Source organism: Urocitellus parryii, chromosome 1 (genome assembly GCF_045843805.1).
Source record: "Urocitellus parryii isolate mUroPar1 chromosome 1, mUroPar1.hap1, whole genome shotgun sequence".
NCBI lineage: Eukaryota > Metazoa > Chordata > Mammalia > Rodentia > Sciuridae > Urocitellus > Urocitellus parryii.
Genome location: NC_135531.1, coordinates 62,088,597 through 62,109,542, shown reverse-complemented (window position 1 = coordinate 62,109,542; position 20,946 = coordinate 62,088,597). Strand labels below are relative to the sequence as shown.

At 32.8% G+C, this 20,946-nt stretch overlaps 1 protein-coding gene across 3 annotated transcripts in view; it reads left to right on the top strand.

Moving 5' to 3' along the window:
- The window catches only part of Ap3b1 (adaptor related protein complex 3 subunit beta 1), a 248,121-nt gene that overhangs the window by 117,006 nt on the left and 110,169 nt on the right, over positions 1–20,946 (top strand). For all 3 annotated transcript variants that reach the window (XM_026393221.2, XM_026393223.2, XM_026393222.2), the window contains exons 13-15: positions 1,423–1,555; positions 7,535–7,644; positions 16,756–16,932. In XM_026393221.2, coding sequence (XP_026249006.2) covers positions 1,423–1,555; positions 7,535–7,644; positions 16,756–16,932 — 420 coding nt within the window. The remainder of the gene's footprint in view (positions 1–1,422; positions 1,556–7,534; positions 7,645–16,755; positions 16,933–20,946) is intronic.

The window sequence follows — 20,946 nt, the reverse complement described above, 5'->3', positions numbered from 1 at the left end:
ATTATTTTTATTATGTTTTGGTCATTTTTTTTATCTTATCATGACCTTTTTCCTCTTGTCCACTTCAACATCATGTACTTACTTTTGTTTATCAGGGTGTGTGTGTGTGTGTGTGTGTGTGTGTTTCACTGGGAATTAAACCTAGGGCCTCACACAATGCTAGACAAGCATTCTACCACTGAGCTGTGTCCCTAACTTTCCTGTATTCATTTGTATTACTGTCTAAATTTTAATACCTTATTTCTCTGTTTATGTGTTTTGTTTGTGGTTATGTACAATTTGTTTTTAATAACTTTGTGAGTAAAATAGGGAGTTTTTTCTAAAGATTCATAAATACATTTTTATGAAATTTTAGTAATCTATATAGAAATATTTTAAAATATAACTGGTCTTCATGGAACTAATTAATTTCCTTAACATTTAATCAGTTTCTTGGTAACATTGTTACTAAATTTATATATTTTAAGATATCCTTAGATTTTCTTCTTTATTTGTCATTTAGATACTGTTTTAATATATATTCTTTTTTTTGCATTTTAGATTACCATAGTGTTAATTTTAAATTGGTTACTTCTCATTTGAGTTTAGAAATCTTAGAAATTTAAGTCAAAAGGGATTTAAAATTTCAGTTATAAATAATATATAAAATATAAAGATGTATTTTAAAAGTATATCATTTCTGTAAATAATGAAAGCTTAGTTTTAAATTAGGAAAGTTCTAATCAAAGTGAAGTTACATAGGTTAGATTAAATTTTGTGAAAATATGTTTGGTTTTGTAGCTAAACCATTGATTTCTTTAAATTTTATAAATATACCACTTATAGTATATTTTTAAAGAAAACATTTTAAAATTATTTTGTTTTACTTTAAACTGCATATTTATTTATTTATTTATTCAAGTACCATTCACTGTAGCTATTGTAGTTTTACAACCATTCTGATACCCTTTGAAAGTAAACTATTAATAGCATATTGGTTCTTTTCTTCCTTTTAGCCCCATTTTTAGATTTAGTGTTTCTGTAAGAGTGGGTCGTGTTCCCCCACCCTGGTAGATCACAGATGCTGGTGGTTAAATGAACTGAAACCTCCAAAGAGAGAATTCTCATCATCTCTTTCAACCTTGCCCTAAAACTAATTGCTATCTTTGGGTGACTGCTCCTCACTATCTGTTTTGGAGTCTCAAACCATTGTGGCCACAGGTGAATGAGCCTGGTTTGAAAATGTGTCTTTTCTATAGGCACATTCTTTAAGAGGGGGAAAAAGAAAAAACTATTGATTCATCAGTTGGGCATCCTGTTGTGCTTTAGAGAATATTATGTGTTTGGGAATTCTTATGCATTGACAAAGCTTAGTAAAATAGGGTTTTTTTGGGTTCACTTGGTAGCACCAATATGTAAAGTAATTTAAATAATATTTTTTAGACCTACGTGAAAAGTCAGGATAAACAATTTGCAGCAGCCACTATTCAGACTATAGGCAGATGTGCAACCAACATCTCGGAAGTCACAGACACCTGCCTCAATGGCCTGGTATGTCTGCTCTCCAACAGGGATGGTAAGTTTAGAGTTTTATTTTATCTTCCAGTGCTTTTTAATTTGAATACTCTTAATATGATCATCAAGTTGTAACCTTTTATATTTTAGTTTCCCTGTTCATCAGTAGTATGGTGACAATAAATATCGATTTAGTCTTGAAATGCATATTCTATTTTTTAAATAAACTAGATAATTCACAAACATTATTTGTCTTGCCTCTACTAAGAAAATTCAATTCATTTTACTTTTTCACTATTTAATCACCTTCATTGTAATCCTTTCCATAAGGGTTCTATTTTACTGTTTTTTAATGACACCTAAGTTATGCATAATATTGGTTCACCTGCAGAGGGTGCTAAAAGCAGGCAAATGACTTTACAACCTGAAGAAGTGGCTAGCTCAAAAATATATCAACTGCGTACCTTCTGCATTTTCCCCCAGAAATATATCTAATAATTTTATATTCAAGATTAAATAGATTTAAAAGCTATCAATTTGGACTACTTCATGTTTTTAAGCCAAATAGTATCTAAGCAATCTAAGAAACTAGATGTAATATCTAATAGAATAGGTGACCAGTGGTAAACTGTCAGTTCTTTCTGTGGCTATGACTTTAGAATAAGTGGGGTCATTTATAGAGAAAAAGAAAGGTGAGTTACCTTTTTACCTTTCAAATAATTTATTTAGAAGATGTTCATTATGTATTTAATTAAAATGAGATTTTTAAAAGATGAAAAGTCTAATTTTCTCTGTAAAATCATTGAAATTATTTGTGGAATTTTAAATATAATTATGTCATGTCTAGATACAGATATATATGACATAGCAGTAAAACAACAAAAAATATTTTTAATATTTTATTGGAAAATATAACTTTTCATTACGGTAATTCTGCTATTCACAGACCTTATGTAGATTATGTTTTCCCACATGGCAGATTTTTTTTAAAAAGAAAACTGTAATGTATTTCTCATGTAAAAAAATTGAAACAGTATTTATTCCAAAGTAGCAATAATTTTTGTTGTAAACATAAATTTATCAATTTGGGCCTATAAACTCAAGATATTATACAGTAGAACATTTTACTAGACATAATGTTGAAACTTTAAAGTGCCAATGAAGATTGTCATGGAGATAAATAAAAAGTCTATTATATAAGGTAATTAGAGGAGATGGATAATAAATGTCATCTATCTTATGTATTTCAGTTTTTAACAGTTGTATCCTTTTTCTCTCTGCTTTTAGGTCACACTTTAAAATGTGACCTTAAAACAGTTTTGTATTTTCCTTTACCTTTAATAATGACTTCCTCGTGACCAAATAAAAACACTCCTTGGGAAAATAATTCTGAGACATTTAATTTTGAATCAAGATTTTGAATCAAGCCTGGTTCCCTAGAATAATTGTTCTTTTAAAATTTAGTTGCATACAAAAAGTATCAGAAATTAATTTGGATACTAATATTTCTCTCAAATAAAAGTTATATTGAGATTTTATCAATTTTAGTTTTTGATCTTTTTTTTTCCAATGTGAAATTTTCAAGTTGTCTGCTTCAACGTAATATTAATGTTTCCAAAAATATTTTTTACTTTGGTTTAAAAGATAAATATTCTACTCCTATAGCATTTTTAGGGAAAGATACTGTCATAATTTGATAATGGAGGACTGACATCATTTATAATCACTTTCAAAATGTAGGAGGATATACTAATTTAAATTATGATGTTTTAATATTTAGGCTTTTGTTTTTAGCAAATCAAAATTCTGTTTACATCAATGAGTGCTTTGCTGTTGTTCAAAAAAATTTTTTGTTGTTGTTTAAATATTACCACACTTTAATTTAATTGTCCAGTTATGGTTGCATAATTATTGTTAGCCCAAAATATGTGAGTTAACTATCTTTTTATCATATATACTATACTTTTTGTGATACAGATGGTCCTCAACTTATGACAGGGTTGTGTCCCAATAAACCCATCATAAATTGAAAATATCAGGTCAAAAATTCATTTAATATACCTAACCTATCAAACATCCTCACTTACCTATATAGCACACTGTATATTATGGATTGTTTTCCCCCATGATTGTGTGGCTGCCCATGAGCTGTGCTTACTACTGCTGCTGCTAAGCATCTCCAGTGGATATTATGCTTCATATTGCTCTCATTAGCTCTGGGAAAGATCCAAAGTCAAACTATGAAGTATAGTACCTAATGAATCTGTCAATCAATTTTCCACCATGGTAAAGTTGAAAATTCATAAGTAAGAGACCAACTGTAGTTTGGAAATCTGGTTCACTAAAAGTGAGGGTTAAAATAAATAAGGAAAATACTTATATTAAAATCAGTAATACTACAGGAAGTAATATTTAATAATTTTTATGTGACCTTTTCTAACAATAGACCTCTTTCCCCTTCTTATTAAAAATATCTAGTTAGGAACAAATTCCACAAATGAAGTTTCAGTTTCTTTAAAATTTATAAGACATTTTGGGGCTCTAAAAATATTTGAATCTTTTGTTTTATGAAATTAATATGTCATAATTTCTTCATATGTAAAGTATATGTAAGTCTCAGGAATAGCGTTTAGACTCTTGTTTTTATAGATATTGAATGTATCCCACTGGGACCTGTAGTTATCCACTACCCCCAGTATTGTTGACTTCTACCTTATTGGCATGGGAGAATCTTCTAAGCAGACTTGAAGCTTACTCTAAGATGGTGTATTACCATTCTTTAAGATTAATTTGATAAACAAATTTCTTACAAAACTTCAATGGGAGAAATTTATGTTTCTTTAGGCTTACAATTATCCTAAGTAATTTATTTTAGGTACATGTTACCAAAAAGTTGCTTGTCTGAATAACCCTATTGCCACCTACTATAAACTAAAAGATTGGGGTAGAAGACTACTTTTAAAATTTGTTAAGTTTTTTTTAAATAATTCAATAAGCATTTGCTGAGGATTTAAATCAGCTGATGTGTTTAATAAATGTTGAATAGATTCATTTAGCTTATAAAAGATTCCTGCCTTTATGGAGTCATAGTCTAGTAGAAGAAGACAGTAATATAAAATAAATATACTACAGTCTTCCCATATACAGCCCCTTAACTCTGCTGCCAGCTATTTGTTTACATACCACCTATGTTTGAATGTTAATTCTCTCTTGTGCTCTATATTATTTGTTTGTAAAATGGGGATAATAGTAGACTATACTTTTTAGAATTGTTGAGGACCAAGAGAAGACTAGGAAAGATTCGGAATATAGGATTATTTTATGCTTCTGGTAGAGTAACAGCATAGTGCTGAGATCTTTGGAAATCAGGAGGGAATGTAAAGGAAAAATATGGTGGAACTGGAATTAATTGAAGGGAATGAGAAGGACCTGGTACAGGCAGAATGATATCCACCTCCTGCACTTAAAAATTTTGTTTTTGCCCAGGTTCTAATGCCTGGACCTGTGACAAAAGGGACTTTGTTGATGTGCTGAAGTTCAGGTTCTAGAGGTGGGTAGATAATTTGAATGGGTTCAAAGTAATCCAAAATAATCCTTATAAGAAAAAGAAGGAGGCAAGAAAGTCTGAAGATGCCAGAAATAAAGATCAGAGTGATGTGTGACTGCTGGAAGGGGATCTTAAAACAGGGAAGGTGGATAGCCTCTAGAAGTTGGAAAAGACAGGAGATATATTTTTGCCCTAGAACCTTCAGCCCTGTCAACATTTTGATTTTAGCCACATAGGACCTGTGTTACCTTTCTGGCTCCAGCAATATAAGATGATAAACTTGTGTTAAATCACTGTGTGTGTGTGTGTGTGTGTGTGTGTGTGTGTGTATTTTAACTTGTAGTTGGACATAATATCTTTATTTTATTTACTTATTTTTACGTGATGCTGAGTATCAAACCCAGTGCCTCACTTGTGCTAGGCAAGTGCTCTACCATTGAGCCCCAGTCCCAGCCCCCGTTTGGGGTAATTTTTGACAGCTACAATAAGAAACTAACTCCAAAAGATAAATGATGTCACATACATGTATCAGCTATTGACAATCCTGCCTCTTCATGAGGATTATTAAAATTACACAGCACTTGTTTTTACTTTGACAAGTTTTATAATAATATACTTTTTAAAAAATTATTTTATACTGAATTTTTTAAAACTACACTTACCATATTTTGCTGTGTGTAGTACTTATTTACATAACCATTTTTTTTTCTATCAGAATATAAGTTGGATGAAGAGTCTCATTCTGCTTTCTCTTGTTTTTCCTTCTACCACTGAGAGATAGTGGTATATAAAAGTAGAACCTGCTCATAGTAACACTGAACATTATTAGAAATAGAATGGTAACCCTGGTATTGAGTTTGAATTCTGGACAAAGGCATAATTCCAGTGCATTTATTTTTATTTATCTTTTAAATGATAATAAGGTAGCTATCTTATATTACAATAAGAAGAAAATGAAATATGAAAATGTTTTGTGAGCTAAAATGTTAATATTAACAATTATTTAATATTTATTGATTTTTATTCCAATGTAAGAGGTATGCAGTTTGAAATACATGTGTTTAATAATGATTGTAATGATAATGAATTTTGTTTGTATTATTAAAGGGAGCTAGATAAGAAAATATATCTCAAAGAAAAAAGTAACAGGACAAAAATCATGGTGTTTCATATGCAGTTAAAGAAACCTTTGTAGTGTGTCAGGGAATCTAAAATCTATGAAACTATTAATTGGAAAATGTCAAAATTATAAGTAAAGGCAGTCTTGGGTTTACCTCTTTGGTGTCAGTGGCTTTAATAATAGTTTAAATAAAATTCATCCCCCAAGGTCAGGTGTTCAGCTAGTTATATTACATTTCTCTACTGGTGCCACCAAAAAGGTAACTTGGATCAGTGATTAGCTACATTAGTGTGACAACTCAATCCCAAATCCTTATTTGATGATCTGCTTCTTTGCCACTTCCAGTAGCATTTAATTATGTTAGTTAGATGCTGGCAAGAAACAGCACATTTAAATGGGGTGATTAAAGAGAAGTTACTGAAGGACTGTTTATAAGGTGTGGGCAGGATTGAGGGAAACCAACAAGGTATAGTGTAGCACCCTTGGGCTAATGGCTAGCAATAGTGGAAAGCCTTTACAACACAGGATTAAAGAGGTGTGTGGGGAGCAGAGCCACCTCCTAGATCTTATAGGAGAGATCTACTTACAGGAATAGAGACTTTCAGTGGATGAATGCAGGTGCTACTAGTGATGCTAGCAGGGAAAGAATTCCTAATAATAAATGCTCCTCTCACCCCCTACCCCCTGTTATGCTTCCTATTGCCTATACACAGCTTGAGGCCAGGGACATTGGAGTCTGCCTGATGGAGTCTACAGGTCAGTCTCCGAGGGCATAGAGTTAGGGAAAGATAGACAAGAGTGGGTTTACAAAACAAATAGAGGCAGTCCAGCTCACAATTCCACCCTTTTTGGCTCTGTGTTCTAGCATGGAGTCCATGTTGTTTCTACAGTAATGCCTTTCCTACTACAATTAATTTTAACTGCTCATTTTTCTGGACAATACTTAATGAAAAAAATTTTAATTACTATTTTATATTGAATGGATAAAATGTTGTTTAGAGAATAATTATTTGATTGTGACTAATATTTGGTGGGAATCGAAATACAATTTTACAAGTTCTGGTTAAAAGCCACAGAAATTGTACAATATGATGAGCAGCATAATACAACCTCAACTGCTTTCTTGACAGAGAAGCAAAGATGAAAAAAGGGTAACAGAAGCTAGGAGAAAGCAACAGAGGTTAAACATTAAAGTTAAGTCGTCTTCTTAAGACAGTTTTTACCCAAAAAGTCTGAGTGTGCATTCACAGTTGTATTTTTCATGTAGTCTTTTAAGACATGCAGAATATTTTGCTAATTTTACATTTCATCAAGCATATTGCATTTAAATTGAATTATACATATTTAATATGAATAATCTCTGTCTCTTTCAGAAATAGTTGTTGCTGAAAGTGTAGTTGTTATAAAGAAATTACTGCAAATGCAACCTGTACAACATGGAGAAATTATTAAACATATGGCCAAGCTCTTGGACAGTATCACTGTGAGTATTCATTAAGAAGTTTTAGTGTTCAGTAAACTATATTTTGTCAACATAAATGGTCATTCTCCAGTGTAGTGGTTAAGAGAGCTGAGGTGTCTGGCTTCAAATCCTGGTTCTAAAGTTTCATACTATTAGGAGAGAATTATAGACCTGAAAAGGGGAAAGGATGGCATGAACCGTGCAGTGTTGGATTGGAAATGAAGAGAGCAACGTGACCTTTGTGACTTTTTTTTTTTAGCAATGTTATGTAGTGTATAAGTGTGCATATATGTGTTGGTCTAAATTTGTGTTATATGTTAATATATTATATATATGTTTATATATAATTATGTGTGAATATATATATTATATATATAATTTCATACCATAAAATTTAACTTTTAAAAAAATTTTAATTTTTTATATATGACAACAGAATGCATTATAATTCATGTTACACACGTAGAGCACAATTTTTCATATCTCTGGTTGTACACAGAGTAGAATCACATCCTTTGTGTCTTCATACATGTACTTAGAGTAATGATGATCATCGCATTCCATCATCTTTCCTACCCCTATGCCTCCTTCCTTCCCCTTCCTCCCCCTTTCCCTTTTGCCCTATCTAGAGTTCATTTAATACCCGCCCCCAGCGTATTATGGATCAGCATCCTTAAATCAGAGAAATCATTCAGCCTTTGGTTTTTGGGATTGCCTAATTTCACTTAGCATTATATTCTCCAGCTCCATCCATTTACCTGAAAATGCCATGATTTTATTCTCTTTAAATGATGAGTTCAATATTCCATTGCATATATATACTACATTGTCTTTATCCATTCATGTAATGAAAGGCATCTGGGTTGGTTCCACAGTTTAGCTATTGTGAACTGAGCTGCTATAAACATTGATGTGGCTGTGTTCCTGTAGTATGCTGTTTTTAAGTCCTTTGGGTATAGACTGAGGAATGGGATAACTGGGTCAAATGGTGGTTCCATTCCCAGTTTTCCAAGGAATCTCCATACTGCTTTCCATATTGGCTGCACCAATTTGCAGTCCCACCAGCAATATAGGAGTGTGCCTTTTGCCTCCACATCCTCGCCAATACTTATTGTTTCTATTCTTAATAGCTGCCATTTGGACTGGAGTGAGATGAAATCTTAATGTAGTTTTGATTTGCATTTGTCTAATTGCTAGAGACGTTGAACATTTTTTTCATATATTTGTTGGTTGATTTATGTCATCTTTTTTTGAATGAAATAAAAGCTATTTATTTTATTTTTATTGATTTAAAAAATGACAGCGGAATGCATTACAATTCTTATTACACATATACAGCACATTTTTTCATATCTCTGGTTGTATATTGAGTATGTTGACACCAATTCATGTCTTCATACATGTACTTTAGATAATGATGTCCATCACATTCCACCATCCTTGCTAATCCCCTGCTCCCTCCTTTTCCCTCCCACCCCTCTGCCCTATCTAGAATTCATCTAATCCTCCACTTCCCTACCTCACTATGGGTCAGCCTCCTTATATCAGAAAACATTCGGCATTTGTTTTTTGGGGATTGTCTAACTTCACTTAGCATTATCTTCTCCAATGCCATCCATTTACCTGCAAATGCCATGATTTTGTTCTCTTTTATTACTGAGTAAAATTCCATTGTGTATATATGCCACATTTTTTAATCCATTCATCCACTGAAGGGCATCTAGGTTAGCTCCACAGTTTAGCTATTGTGAATTGTGCTGCTATAAACATTGATGTGGCTGTGTCCCTGCCAGTATACTGTTTTTAAGTCCTTTGGGTATAGACTGAGGACAGTGATAACTAGGTCAAACAGTGGTTCCATTCCCAGATTTCCAAGGAATCTCCATATTGCTTTCCATCTTCTGAGAAGTGTCTGTTCGGTTCCTTGGCCCATTTACTGACTGGGTTATTTGTTTTTTGGTGTTAAGATTTTTGAGTTCTTTATATATCCTAGAGATTAGTGCTCTATCTGACGTGCGTGTGGTAAAAATATGCTCCCATTCTGTCTCTATTCACTTGATTTATTGTTTCTTTTGTTGAGAAGAAGCTTTTGAATCTATCCCATTTATTGATTCTTGGTTTTAATTCTTGTGCTGTAGGAGTCTTATTAAGGAAGTTGGGGCCTAATCTGACATGATGGAGATTTGGGCCTACTTTTTCTTCTAATAGACACAGTGTCTCTGGTTTAATTTCTAGATCCTTGATCCACTTTGAGTTGAGTTTTGTCCGTGATGAGAGATAGGGGCTTAATTTCATTTTGTTGCATATAGATTTCCAGTTTTCCCAGTACCATTTGTTGAAGAGACTGTCTTTTCTCCAATGTATGTTTTTGGCTCCCTTGTCTAATATAAGATAACTGTAATTATGTGGGTTAGTCTCTGTGTCCTGTATTCTGTACCATTGGTATACCAGTCTATTTTGGTGCCAATACCGTGCTGTTTTTGTTACTATTGCTCTGTAGTATAGTTTAAGGTATAGTGATGCCATCTGCTTCATTCTTCTTACTAAGGATTGCTTTAGCTATTCTGGGTCTCTTATTTTTCCAGATGAAGTTCATGACTGCCTTTTCTATTTGTAAGAGGAATGTCATTGGGATTTTAATGGGAATTGCATTAAATCTGTATAATGCTTTTGAAGTGTATGATACAATGGGTTTTGGTAAACTCATAAGGTTATATAGTTATCACCACTAAGTAATTACAGAACATTTTTATCACCCCTAAGGAAAAAAATTCCTTTTCCAAAATTACCCAGCCTCCCTTTACTCTGTCTTTTGGCCACCACTACTCTTATTTCTGTCTGTATGGATTTTTCTATTCTGGATATTTCATATAAATGGAGTCATACAATATGTGGCTTTTTGTTTCTGGCTTCTTTCACTCAGCTTGTTGTAGGATGCATGTTGTAGGATGTAGTACTTCATTTCTTTTCATGATAGATTTTGGTTTTTAAGTACCATTCTCTACTTAAAAGAAGCCAGGACTTCTTAAAGAAATGGCTGTTTTGAAAGCTAGGATAAAGAACTCAGTGAATTTGCAACAGTTTGTTGGACCAACAACCACCATCAAAGGAGAAAATAGAAAGTGTTCAGAGAATAGACACATGTCAAAAGGACGCAATAGCCAGCTTGGAGGAGAGTGTGACTCCCATTGGCCAATTTCAGCAACAACAACAACAACAAAATGATAGTAAAGAATTATAACCTATAGAATAGGTAAGACTATAAATCTACAGGGCAATAAACGGATGGATCAATAAATGAATGAATAGAGGAGAAATGGAAACTCTTACAATTCAAAAATAACTAATAAATGTAGAAGGAATGATGGAATTAGAATTATCACTATCTGCCAACCATCACAATTGATTCAGACAATAATTATCAACAAATACTAAAAACTAGCAGGTGAAAATTTGAGGAGTAATAGGATATTTGCACTATCTCAAGGTGTGTTTCTCATAAACTACTTCTTAGTTACAAAGTTTAACTAGTGACTTATAATGAAGAAAACTGGCAGGCACTATCTTAACAAAATGAACCTAGTTAACATAGTTAGTATTGAGATCGTGTATCTTTTGATATGATAACACTGAAGAGAACTCAGCATCCGTGTCTTTGCATTCCTGCTAAAAGTGAATGATTTGAATCTAATCACTGGGAAGCATGAGACAAATCCATGCTGAGGGTATTCTATAACATACTTGTTAAAAAATGTCAGTGTTATGAGATACAAAGAAAATCTCAATATTTCACATTAAAAGAGACTAAAAATTTAGCACATGACAATACTATGCGGCATAAAAATTTGGGGTTTTCTATTGTAGGAGCAACTCAGAACCTCAGTAAAATCTGCAGATTAGACAGCAGTATTGATTTAGTGTTTAATTTATCAATTTTAAAACTATCTTGCTGTGGCTATATAAACATTTCATTATTTTTAGAAATTTACATGGAAGTATTTTGAATTATAACAAGAAATTATACCCATGCCTATAGCTTTTTTCAATTGAGTAAGCAACATATATGTGGAGAGACCAATAACACAAATGCAGTAAAATGTTCACATTTGGAACATCTGGGTGGAGTACATCCAGGAATTCTTTTTACTCTTCTTGCAACTCTTCTATAAAACTGAAATTATGTGAAGAAATTAAATTAGCCCCTACTTCCAGCTCTATATCCTCACATTGCAGCCTTTATACCTTACTTTTCCCTGATAGTAAAAAACAAACAAAAAGCCTAAGTCATAGTATTGTAAGTGTTACATTAGTTATTATAGATAATGCGCTTAGAACATTACCTAGCACACAGTGGGGCTCCATATGTGTTTGCTATTATCTACTTCATATTCTTCTTTCATCCAAAACTAATGTTTTGAAGAAATTATCTGAAAATAATTTCATTTCCTTGCCTCAGACTCATTCCTCACCCCATCACAGTCTGATTTTTGACTTCACAGAACAACAATAATTCTGTTTTTTCCAAGGTCACTATCTTCTCCTTCTTAATCTACTAGATGATTTTTTTTCCATTTATTCCTTGATCTTCTGTTAGTATTTCACTTTGCTAGTTACTTTTTCCATTTTAAAAATTCTCTCTCTCTGGGTTCTGTTATTACACACACTGCTGGTTTTTCTTCTAAGTCTTCATCCATTTTCTTCTCTATTGTATTTGCCTTTTGCTATGCCCGACCCTTGAGTGTTGGTTTGTTCTCTTGTAGGTTTGTGGTTTGCAAGAGAATAAAGATATTGTTTCCTTCTTTGAAAAGGGCTAATCTGTACTCTGAATCTCTTCAGATAGATATTTGTGTAGTGAAAGGTAGTGGATTTCAAGGTTTAAAAGCCTACCTTTTCTGACCAATTTTAAATATACCTGGTGGCAATTTATTTTCCCAATTTAGGGAGTTATTAAAGCTTGCAGGGCAGTTACACATTTATCTTAAAGCTAATACTATAATAGTAAGACTCACATCAGTTGCTTAGCTTCTGAGCTTCTACTACCCCTTGCCAGTGAGTTACTTTGTCTTCATATCTACTCTTATGGTTGATTCTAATAATCAGAGCCAGAACTGCTCATAAAGATTGTGTTGTGTAGGGTCTAAGAGATAGATTTGAAAAGCAGATGATTTGGGTTCAAATTCAAACCTGAAAAGTCTGGCTCTTGTGGAAGTAGCAGGGGTGGCACAATGTAGCAGGAGAATAAGGGACAGAGTAAGTGAAGTTCATTGAGATGAAATTATCTACCTCCTTGATACATATGATAAATCTGAAGCCAGAACCAGTCTTGGCTTGCTGGCTGACCTTCTTCCTAATTTGCTGTACTCACTTTGTCTTTTCTCGGTAAAACAGTATGAATTCTGGATTCAAACTTGGAGTTCCAATCTTGTTTCTGGCCACTAACAAGCAATGATATGTGGGCAAGCTTTATAACCCCTTTGTTTCTCAGGTTTCTTTGTATGTCACGTGGGAATAATGGTAGAGCTTATTTTATAGAACCTTATCAATGATGGACTAAGAAATTACATAAGGTTCTCAAAAACAGTGCCTGGCAAGTTGTAAGGTCTCATTAATGTTAGCTATGTAATTTAAAAAAATTAGTTGTAGGTGGACAGCATACCTTTATTTTGTTTATTTATTTATTTTTTATGTGGTGCTGAGGATCGAACCCAGTGCCTCATACGTGTTAGGTAAGCGTTCTACCACTGAGCCATAACCCCAGCCCCAGCTATGTAATTTTTAAAAGAAGGAAATGTAGATTTTATCATATTGAAGACTTTGATTCCATGGCTATTTAAGTACATAGCGTAGTTCAAAATTGAGAATTAAAGTTTAAATTTACTCTATTTTTGGAATTCATTCAAATTGAATATATTTGTGCCTAAAGTATAGTACCATATATGTTCGGATTGTGGATGTTTTATCTTTTGGTGTGCCATTTATTTTTAATAAATACTACTTTTGGTGTTTAATAACGTTTAATGGGACAGGTGCGGGTTTTGTATCATAAAAGAACAATTGGGAGATGTATCTTTGAGGACTATTAAGTAATATTAAAATAGCACTTTATATCTTCCTTGCCCAGGTACCTCACTGGACTCCTTCCATTTCATAAGTTATCCTCCCTTGCCCTTCCAACCTAATGTAACTCAGGCTTAAGTTTTAATGTATACTGAGTCCAGATACAGAATATTGCATCTGATTTGCTGTTGGTGTGCAGTTTGTTTAAATGTCTACTGATTCTGCCGTTGACAGAATCGGAATTAAAAAAATTGATGCTTTTGCAGAATTTACTTTAGACTGTTGCACTATGCAGTGAGCTGGTATTGAAACACAATAGTTTTTAAGTTGATCTGCTTACAGAGTGATCTGTAAAATATTTCTAGATGTCTTTCTATAACTGCTGTGGTGGACAAGGAATCCCCTCGCCCCTCACCACAGGCAATTTAATGTGTTAAAATGGCAGTGGAACCTGCCTTCTCATAGAAGATTTGAAAAGTGCACTTAACCACTTGCTAAGGGCATTTAGAATAAAGAATCAGGCTAAGTCATTTACAATCCAGTTGTCTTTGAGAATACTGAAGAGCAGAGGTTCATAATGAAAGTATTGTATCACGTATGACTGTGTGTACACATGTGCCCATGCCTATGTGGGTTTGTTTCTTAGCTTCGTTTTAGTTCAGTTTTCCTATTTATTCTGTGGTTGAAACAATCATGGAGAATAAAGAGTGACTAATTTTCTAATTTGATAGCTTCAAATCTTTTACAGTAAGTGGCCATGAATTCATAGTGTCAGTGGTGTGCAAATGAGAGTACTGTTGACTTGATTGAAAGAGAGGGAGGGCTGGAATCTGAAAATCTTAGGATTCCAATTCTAGCAAAATGCACAGAAGTATTGTCTTTGTCAGTTTCCTAAGCTTTTTAATAAAATGCCATTACCAAGAATTTGGTATAAATATACTTGCATTGATTTTTAAATTTTTTTGTAGAGTAATTTTCTCTTACAAGTTTTAAAAATATTTACTACATGGGGTTTTTATTAGCTCAGTTCTTAGAAAATTCTAAATATCCTCTACACTACTATGCCCACAAATTTTCATTGTGGGCATTACATTTTTTTAGAAATGGAGATTTTAAATGTATACCTTATGAATGCAGAGAGTATTGAATGTCGTTATTTTAATCTTGGTATATTTATGAATATGAACAAAATCTTTTAAACCTTAGTTCATTTTGGATTGTCTTTTTAATTACAAAAGAGAATTGTGTCTTACCAGAAGAAAATTGCTTCAAATGGGGAAATAGATTGTGATGTCATAGAATTCTAGTTTTTATTCTAGTAATATATAATAAAATATTTAAGAAAAATAAATCTAGCATAGCTGAAATCTGAAGTTGCTCATATATTCTTATTTAGAAGAGCCTTTCATTACTGAAGGCAACTTGAATTGCTCCATACTGGAAAATTTAATGTACCACTCAATTACTATTCTTTAGCCCAATTTAAAATAATAAATTGGGAGTAAGGTCTTAATGCAGTGTAACCTTTGGAACATTAGAAATAACCTCTTTCTTTCCAGAAATCAGTATACAGTAAGGATATTAGTTTTATCACACTGCATGAATAGATTTGTAATAGCACTTAGACCTTTTTTTATTTCATAAGTAGACTGATTTCTTGTATCTTACTAAACTTGTTCTAAGTATTAATTTAAAGATGAAGCTGTTATAATGTTAGGAATCATAGATATATTTATTCTTTGTATTTTAAAGTTTTTCTGATGACCTCATTTTGATTCTGGTGAATGATTCAATCTGCATATTTGTTAATATTTTTATGTTAGTTAGGAAGTGGGTATTTTGAAAGAATTTGAGATGGTAGATAATTGTGATAAAATTTTAGTATGGAAAGGTCCTTATTCTCACTTTTTAAATTACTGTGAAAACTATTCAGAAAAATATTAAGACTGAGAAGTTGTAAAAAGACTTCATAAAAAGAGTGTTGTCTTTTCTCATGATGCTACCATTTAATGACAGCCTTCAGCCTTTGCACTTACTGTAATAGGCAAATTTTCTATGTGAGGTGAAAATGTTCACAGAACCTAATTTACATACCCTCTCAAATTCCTTTTGGAATAGGGAAGGATACAAATAAGCAAATAGTAATAAAACTAATTTGCATACGCTAAAATGTTAGTCTTAATGGTACTGATGGAAGGTTTCCAATTTGTAGGAAAGCAGTGATTTTTAAGAAAACAAATTATATTGAAATGTACTTTATTTTTAAAACATAATACCAAGTGCAGTGTTGAACAAATTTATCTCAATTTCTTCTGTTGACCAAATAACAGGCAAGGGTTTATGATTTTACAAGCAGACACTGATGATCTACAGTTTGATTTATTTCTGATACTGTAGATGAATATACCTAGAGGGTAGTAACAATTTTGATTTGGAATCATAGTCCTAAATGGATCTGTTGACAATGTTATTCACATGTTCTCAAAATGTGGCTTGTGGACCACCTGTCTTAGGAATCATCTATGATGCTTCTTAATGCATAGATTCCTGAGTTTCACCACAGAAACCTGTCATAAGAACCTTAGATGTTTTTGTGGTATTGAAGTTTGAGAGTTGTTGCTCGAAAGCAGGGATCAGCAAACCTTTTTATAAATTGCTAGGTAATCAATATTTTTGGTTTTGAGGCCCTTATAATCTTCATTGCAATGACTCACTTCTACTTTTGTAGCACAAAAGCAGTGATAAACAATATAGAAGCATTTGCATGGTCAGTCAGATTTGATCCAAGAATTTTCCAGCCTTTGGTAGAATCTAGATTCCAGACCAGTGGTTTTTACTGTGTGAATCTTTCTAAGGCCTTCTCTTTGAAATCCATTTTAATTAGATTACCCGAGTTCTTATTTTTTGATAACTAAAGAAAATTTATAAATGTAAGAGTACTTCCTGGATATGCACTTAAAGAATAAGTAGAATTAAGTTCTTTATAATATTTAAAATCTTTCCTATACTACTAATATTAAGGAGATTGCGATTATCTATTTCTTATATCTCTTTCTTATAATCTGTTTCTAATAGGTTCCTGTGGCTAGAGCAAGTATTCTTTGGCTAATTGGAGAAAACTGTGAACGAGTTCCTAAAATTGCCCCTGATGTTTTGAGGAAGATGGCTAAAAGCTTCACTAGTGAAGATGATCTGGTAAAACTGCAGATTTTAAATCTGGGAGCAAAACTGTATTTAACCAACTCCAAACAGGTAAGTGGATGTTCTTTAGTCAATCTATCTAATAAGTACTTTCCTCTTTACTCTGATCAAATAATTAAGGTCTGTTCGTGCCTTAACATGTACATTCAACAATTACTAGGACCTGTTTGTTTGGGGTTCAATGTTAGATAGTAATAATGCAAAAAAAAAAAGGTATTCTATGGGAGAAAAGCATTTAAAAATGCAATAGTATGTAGTATGATTTCTATAGAAGTATTGAAATACAGTGAAACTTCAGGGGAGGTATTGAAGATCTAAAGTAGGAGGAAGGAGGTTAGACAAACTTTCATAAAGGATAAGATAATTGACTAAGAGCTTGTAAGGAATGCTTTACTATATAGAATAAGGAAAGAGGAATGTAGAGGGTCAGAACCATAAGATAGGTTGAGGTTTTGGGGAAACTTTTAAGGTGAAAGGTAAGTGCTATGGTCGAAATGTTTGTGCGCTGCTCCCCTCCCATTAATGTGTTGATACTTCACCAGTATGATGGTGTTAGGGTCTTAGTGGGTAATTAGGTCATGAGAGTAGAGCTCTTATGAATGGATTTAGGACCCTTATAAAATATAGAGACCCCTTAGAGCTCACTTGCCTCTTCTATACTCTATGAGAACACAGTGGGAAGGCACCATCTATAACACAGGCCCTCACCAGGCACAAATCTATATATGCCTTGATCTTGGATTTTCTAGTCTCCAAAACCATGATAAATGAATTTCTATTGTTTATAGTCTTCCCGGTCTATGGTATTTTGTTATAAAAAGGGCTAAGATATTAGGCAGTTTGAGCTCATATGCTCTGTCAAGTTTAGGGACCTTGTTCTATAGGTAAAAGGGAGAACACTTAAAACTTCTCAGTGGTGGGATAATTTACCAGATTTGTAGTTTAGAATACTTATTTAAGTCTATTAAGCAACCATTGGCTAAAGGAGTCATTTTGTTCCTTTACATACGAAATGGAAACTGTTCCATCTTTTATTCTGTATCTGAATTGCTATTTTTCATGGTTAAAGGACTTGCCTATTTAATAAGATTGAAAAAGGATTCTTGAACACTCACAGTTAGGTATCACAGTAGGCCTTATGCTCCTATCTCAGTGTTTCCCTTTCTCTCTGTATCTAGCTTTTGCCTTTGTGATTTTCTTTTTCTATTTCTTTCTATTTGACCCCCTCCCTAAAACTCTCTGCCTTTCTCTAGTTCTGACACCCTTCAGTCTTTTATCACTCTGACTCTCTATTGCAATTCAGTGTCTCTTTCATCTGTTTTATCTTTTTGTGTGTGTGTTTGCTGTGTGTGTCTATCTCCAGCTGTGTGCCTTTGCTTGCCCATACGTCATTATCCATTCTCTAGAAAGCTGGTGTTTACCTTTTATAATCCTCAGATTCATTTCTGTAGACATTGGGATGTTTTTCATCCCTAATTTAATGTGAGTTTTATTATTGCAGCTTTGGTTGATTTGGTATACAAGATTTGTAATCAGATAATTATAATTGTTGGAACATATTTTCATGATTTAAATTTAATCATTCCATTTTAAGTCATCTTTCAAAGAAACTAGGTAATCATTTCCAAGTGTCTTATAGATGTGAGATACTTAAAAAAATATACGAGTGATAGAAAGATCTGTGTTTGCTGTTGAGTTTTGTGTTTATTGATAAAATAGTAAGTTTCAGGGTTAACTCCCTGTGTTCTAAATCTATGTGGTATGGTACAAGTCATATGTACTATATGACACCTAGAATATTGTGACTTTCTATTTGGTTTGGCCACGTGTGTGTGTGTGTGTGTGTGTGTGTGTGTGTGTGTGTCGGGGGGAGGGAGAAAGAGAGAGAAAGATAGCTTATAGATTATTATAAAAGTGATATAAAATAGTATGCTAATCTATACTGAAAAAAACTAAATAAAGGTTCTTTCACTGACCCTTTTCTTCATAGCTACAAATAACCAATAATGCAGTATAGCACTCCTTATTTAGAAATTATAGAATATGTTCAGTTCTTTTTTTTTTCAGTGAATTGAAAGACAATATGTTGGCACTCAGATTTTTTTTCCTTGAACAGTATTATTAATGGGAGTTTGGGATCTCAGCTTCTGAAGTGTTGTATATTTTAGAATGACACCTCTAGATAACCACAGTAGGCTTTACCACCCAGAGATGAAAATGCAGTGATTTTTAAAGTATCTTTAAATTTTTCACATAACTTGTTATTTTTAAATGATTAAATATAAAAGCAGATGGTTGAAGTGTCCTGTAAGATTGTACTCTGTTCTCTAATATTTCTCACTTCTCAAGAAAATGAGGTTGAGAAAATTAATCAGTGAAAATTAATATTGAAGAGTGGTTTTAAGCACCATCAAATTGATAGCACTTTTTAGTTGTATGTGTCATAACACATGCAACTTTTTAGTTGTATGTGTCATTGGATAGGAAACAGAAATTAAAATGATAACTCACCAAAATATTTTTAAAAAGTTATCTTGTTTATTTTAGCCATCTTTAAAATTGAACTAGGGAAACCAGGCTAGTGTTCTGAGGCTGCTTTTCATGAAATATTGATAATTACTCATAGACTTTATTTCTTAGGGTCTGAATATCTCAGTCAACATTCTTAGAATTTTCATTAGATTATTTAGTTTTAGAGAATGTCTTAGTTTATTTTTATAAAATTTAGCACATTATATGTATTTGTGTGCTTAAAGAATAATTAAATAATAAGCTTCATTACTTTAAAATGTTTTTACCCAATATTAAAAGGAATTTTAGAATAAGTCAGTAGTCTGCTTTCAGTATGGCTAAGTAAACTCATATTAGTTTGATCTTAACATAGATAGCAACAGCACCAAAAAAAACCCTATGGAAAAATATAAATCAAAATGAATAAGCAAACACAACAGCCTGAAAATACAGAAGAGTAAAGAAAGCAAAAGCAATAAGATACTGAAGGGAAATTAATTCTTGGAAGAAGTGGGTGGCATAGTGTGATTTTTTTTTTCCTGCTTTTATGGCATTTATCCAAAGGATAAACTGCGGTTAGCATTATATACAAAGACTAAAACTCCAAAAGGAAACCTATAGTCCTTGTGCTGTGAAAACGTAAAGGACAGGATTTCAAGAAAACATACACTGGAAAGTTAAGGAAAACTTCTAGAAAGAAGATAATCAAGAGTGGAGGAGCCTCAAGATCTGTGATTAACCTTGCCCAGATTTCTGACCGACTCCTAAACCACACCTATACAGGGCAGATTCAGAGTAGCACAATTAAGGCTAAAAGAATGGAACAGAAATTGGAAACTGAGGGCCTGGAGTTGTGGCTCAGTGGTAGAGCGCGTGCTGAGCATGCGTGAGGCACTGGATTCAATTCCTGAACCATATAAAAATGAATAAAGTAAAGGTATTGTGTTCATTTACAACTAAAAATATATTTTTAAAAAAATTCGAATCAGAGTTTGCGCCTTGAACAGGGCCAGGCTAATCCCTGCTAAAACAAACAAAAACCCAACACTAATCCAAAGAGTATGATAATTTTCAGGGTTTCTACAATATAACATTGTATCCAAGAAACAGTCCAAAATTACTGAACATAGGAGCCACCAGAATGGGAAGTTATTATTTAATGGATGGTGTTTCAGTTTAGGATGGTGGAAAAGTTCTAGAGATGGATGTTGGTAGTAGTTTCACAATAATATAAATGTTCTTATTGCTACTGACCTGTATACTTAAAAGTAATTTAAGTGGTAAATTTTATGCTGTTTAACCACAAAAAAAGAAGATATGACCAGGAAAGTATGATCAATTTTTAAGGAAAAAAATAATAGAAACCAAACTCATTGTGATTTAGACATTGGAATTTATCTACTAACATTTTGAAGCAACTATGAAAATATGTGACCATTGAAATAAAGAAAAATGCTCTCAGTGAATGAAATGATAAGATATCTCATGAGAGAAATAGATACTATAAAAGAATCAAATTCTACACCTTGTCTATTTTGAGTAGTATATATTCTC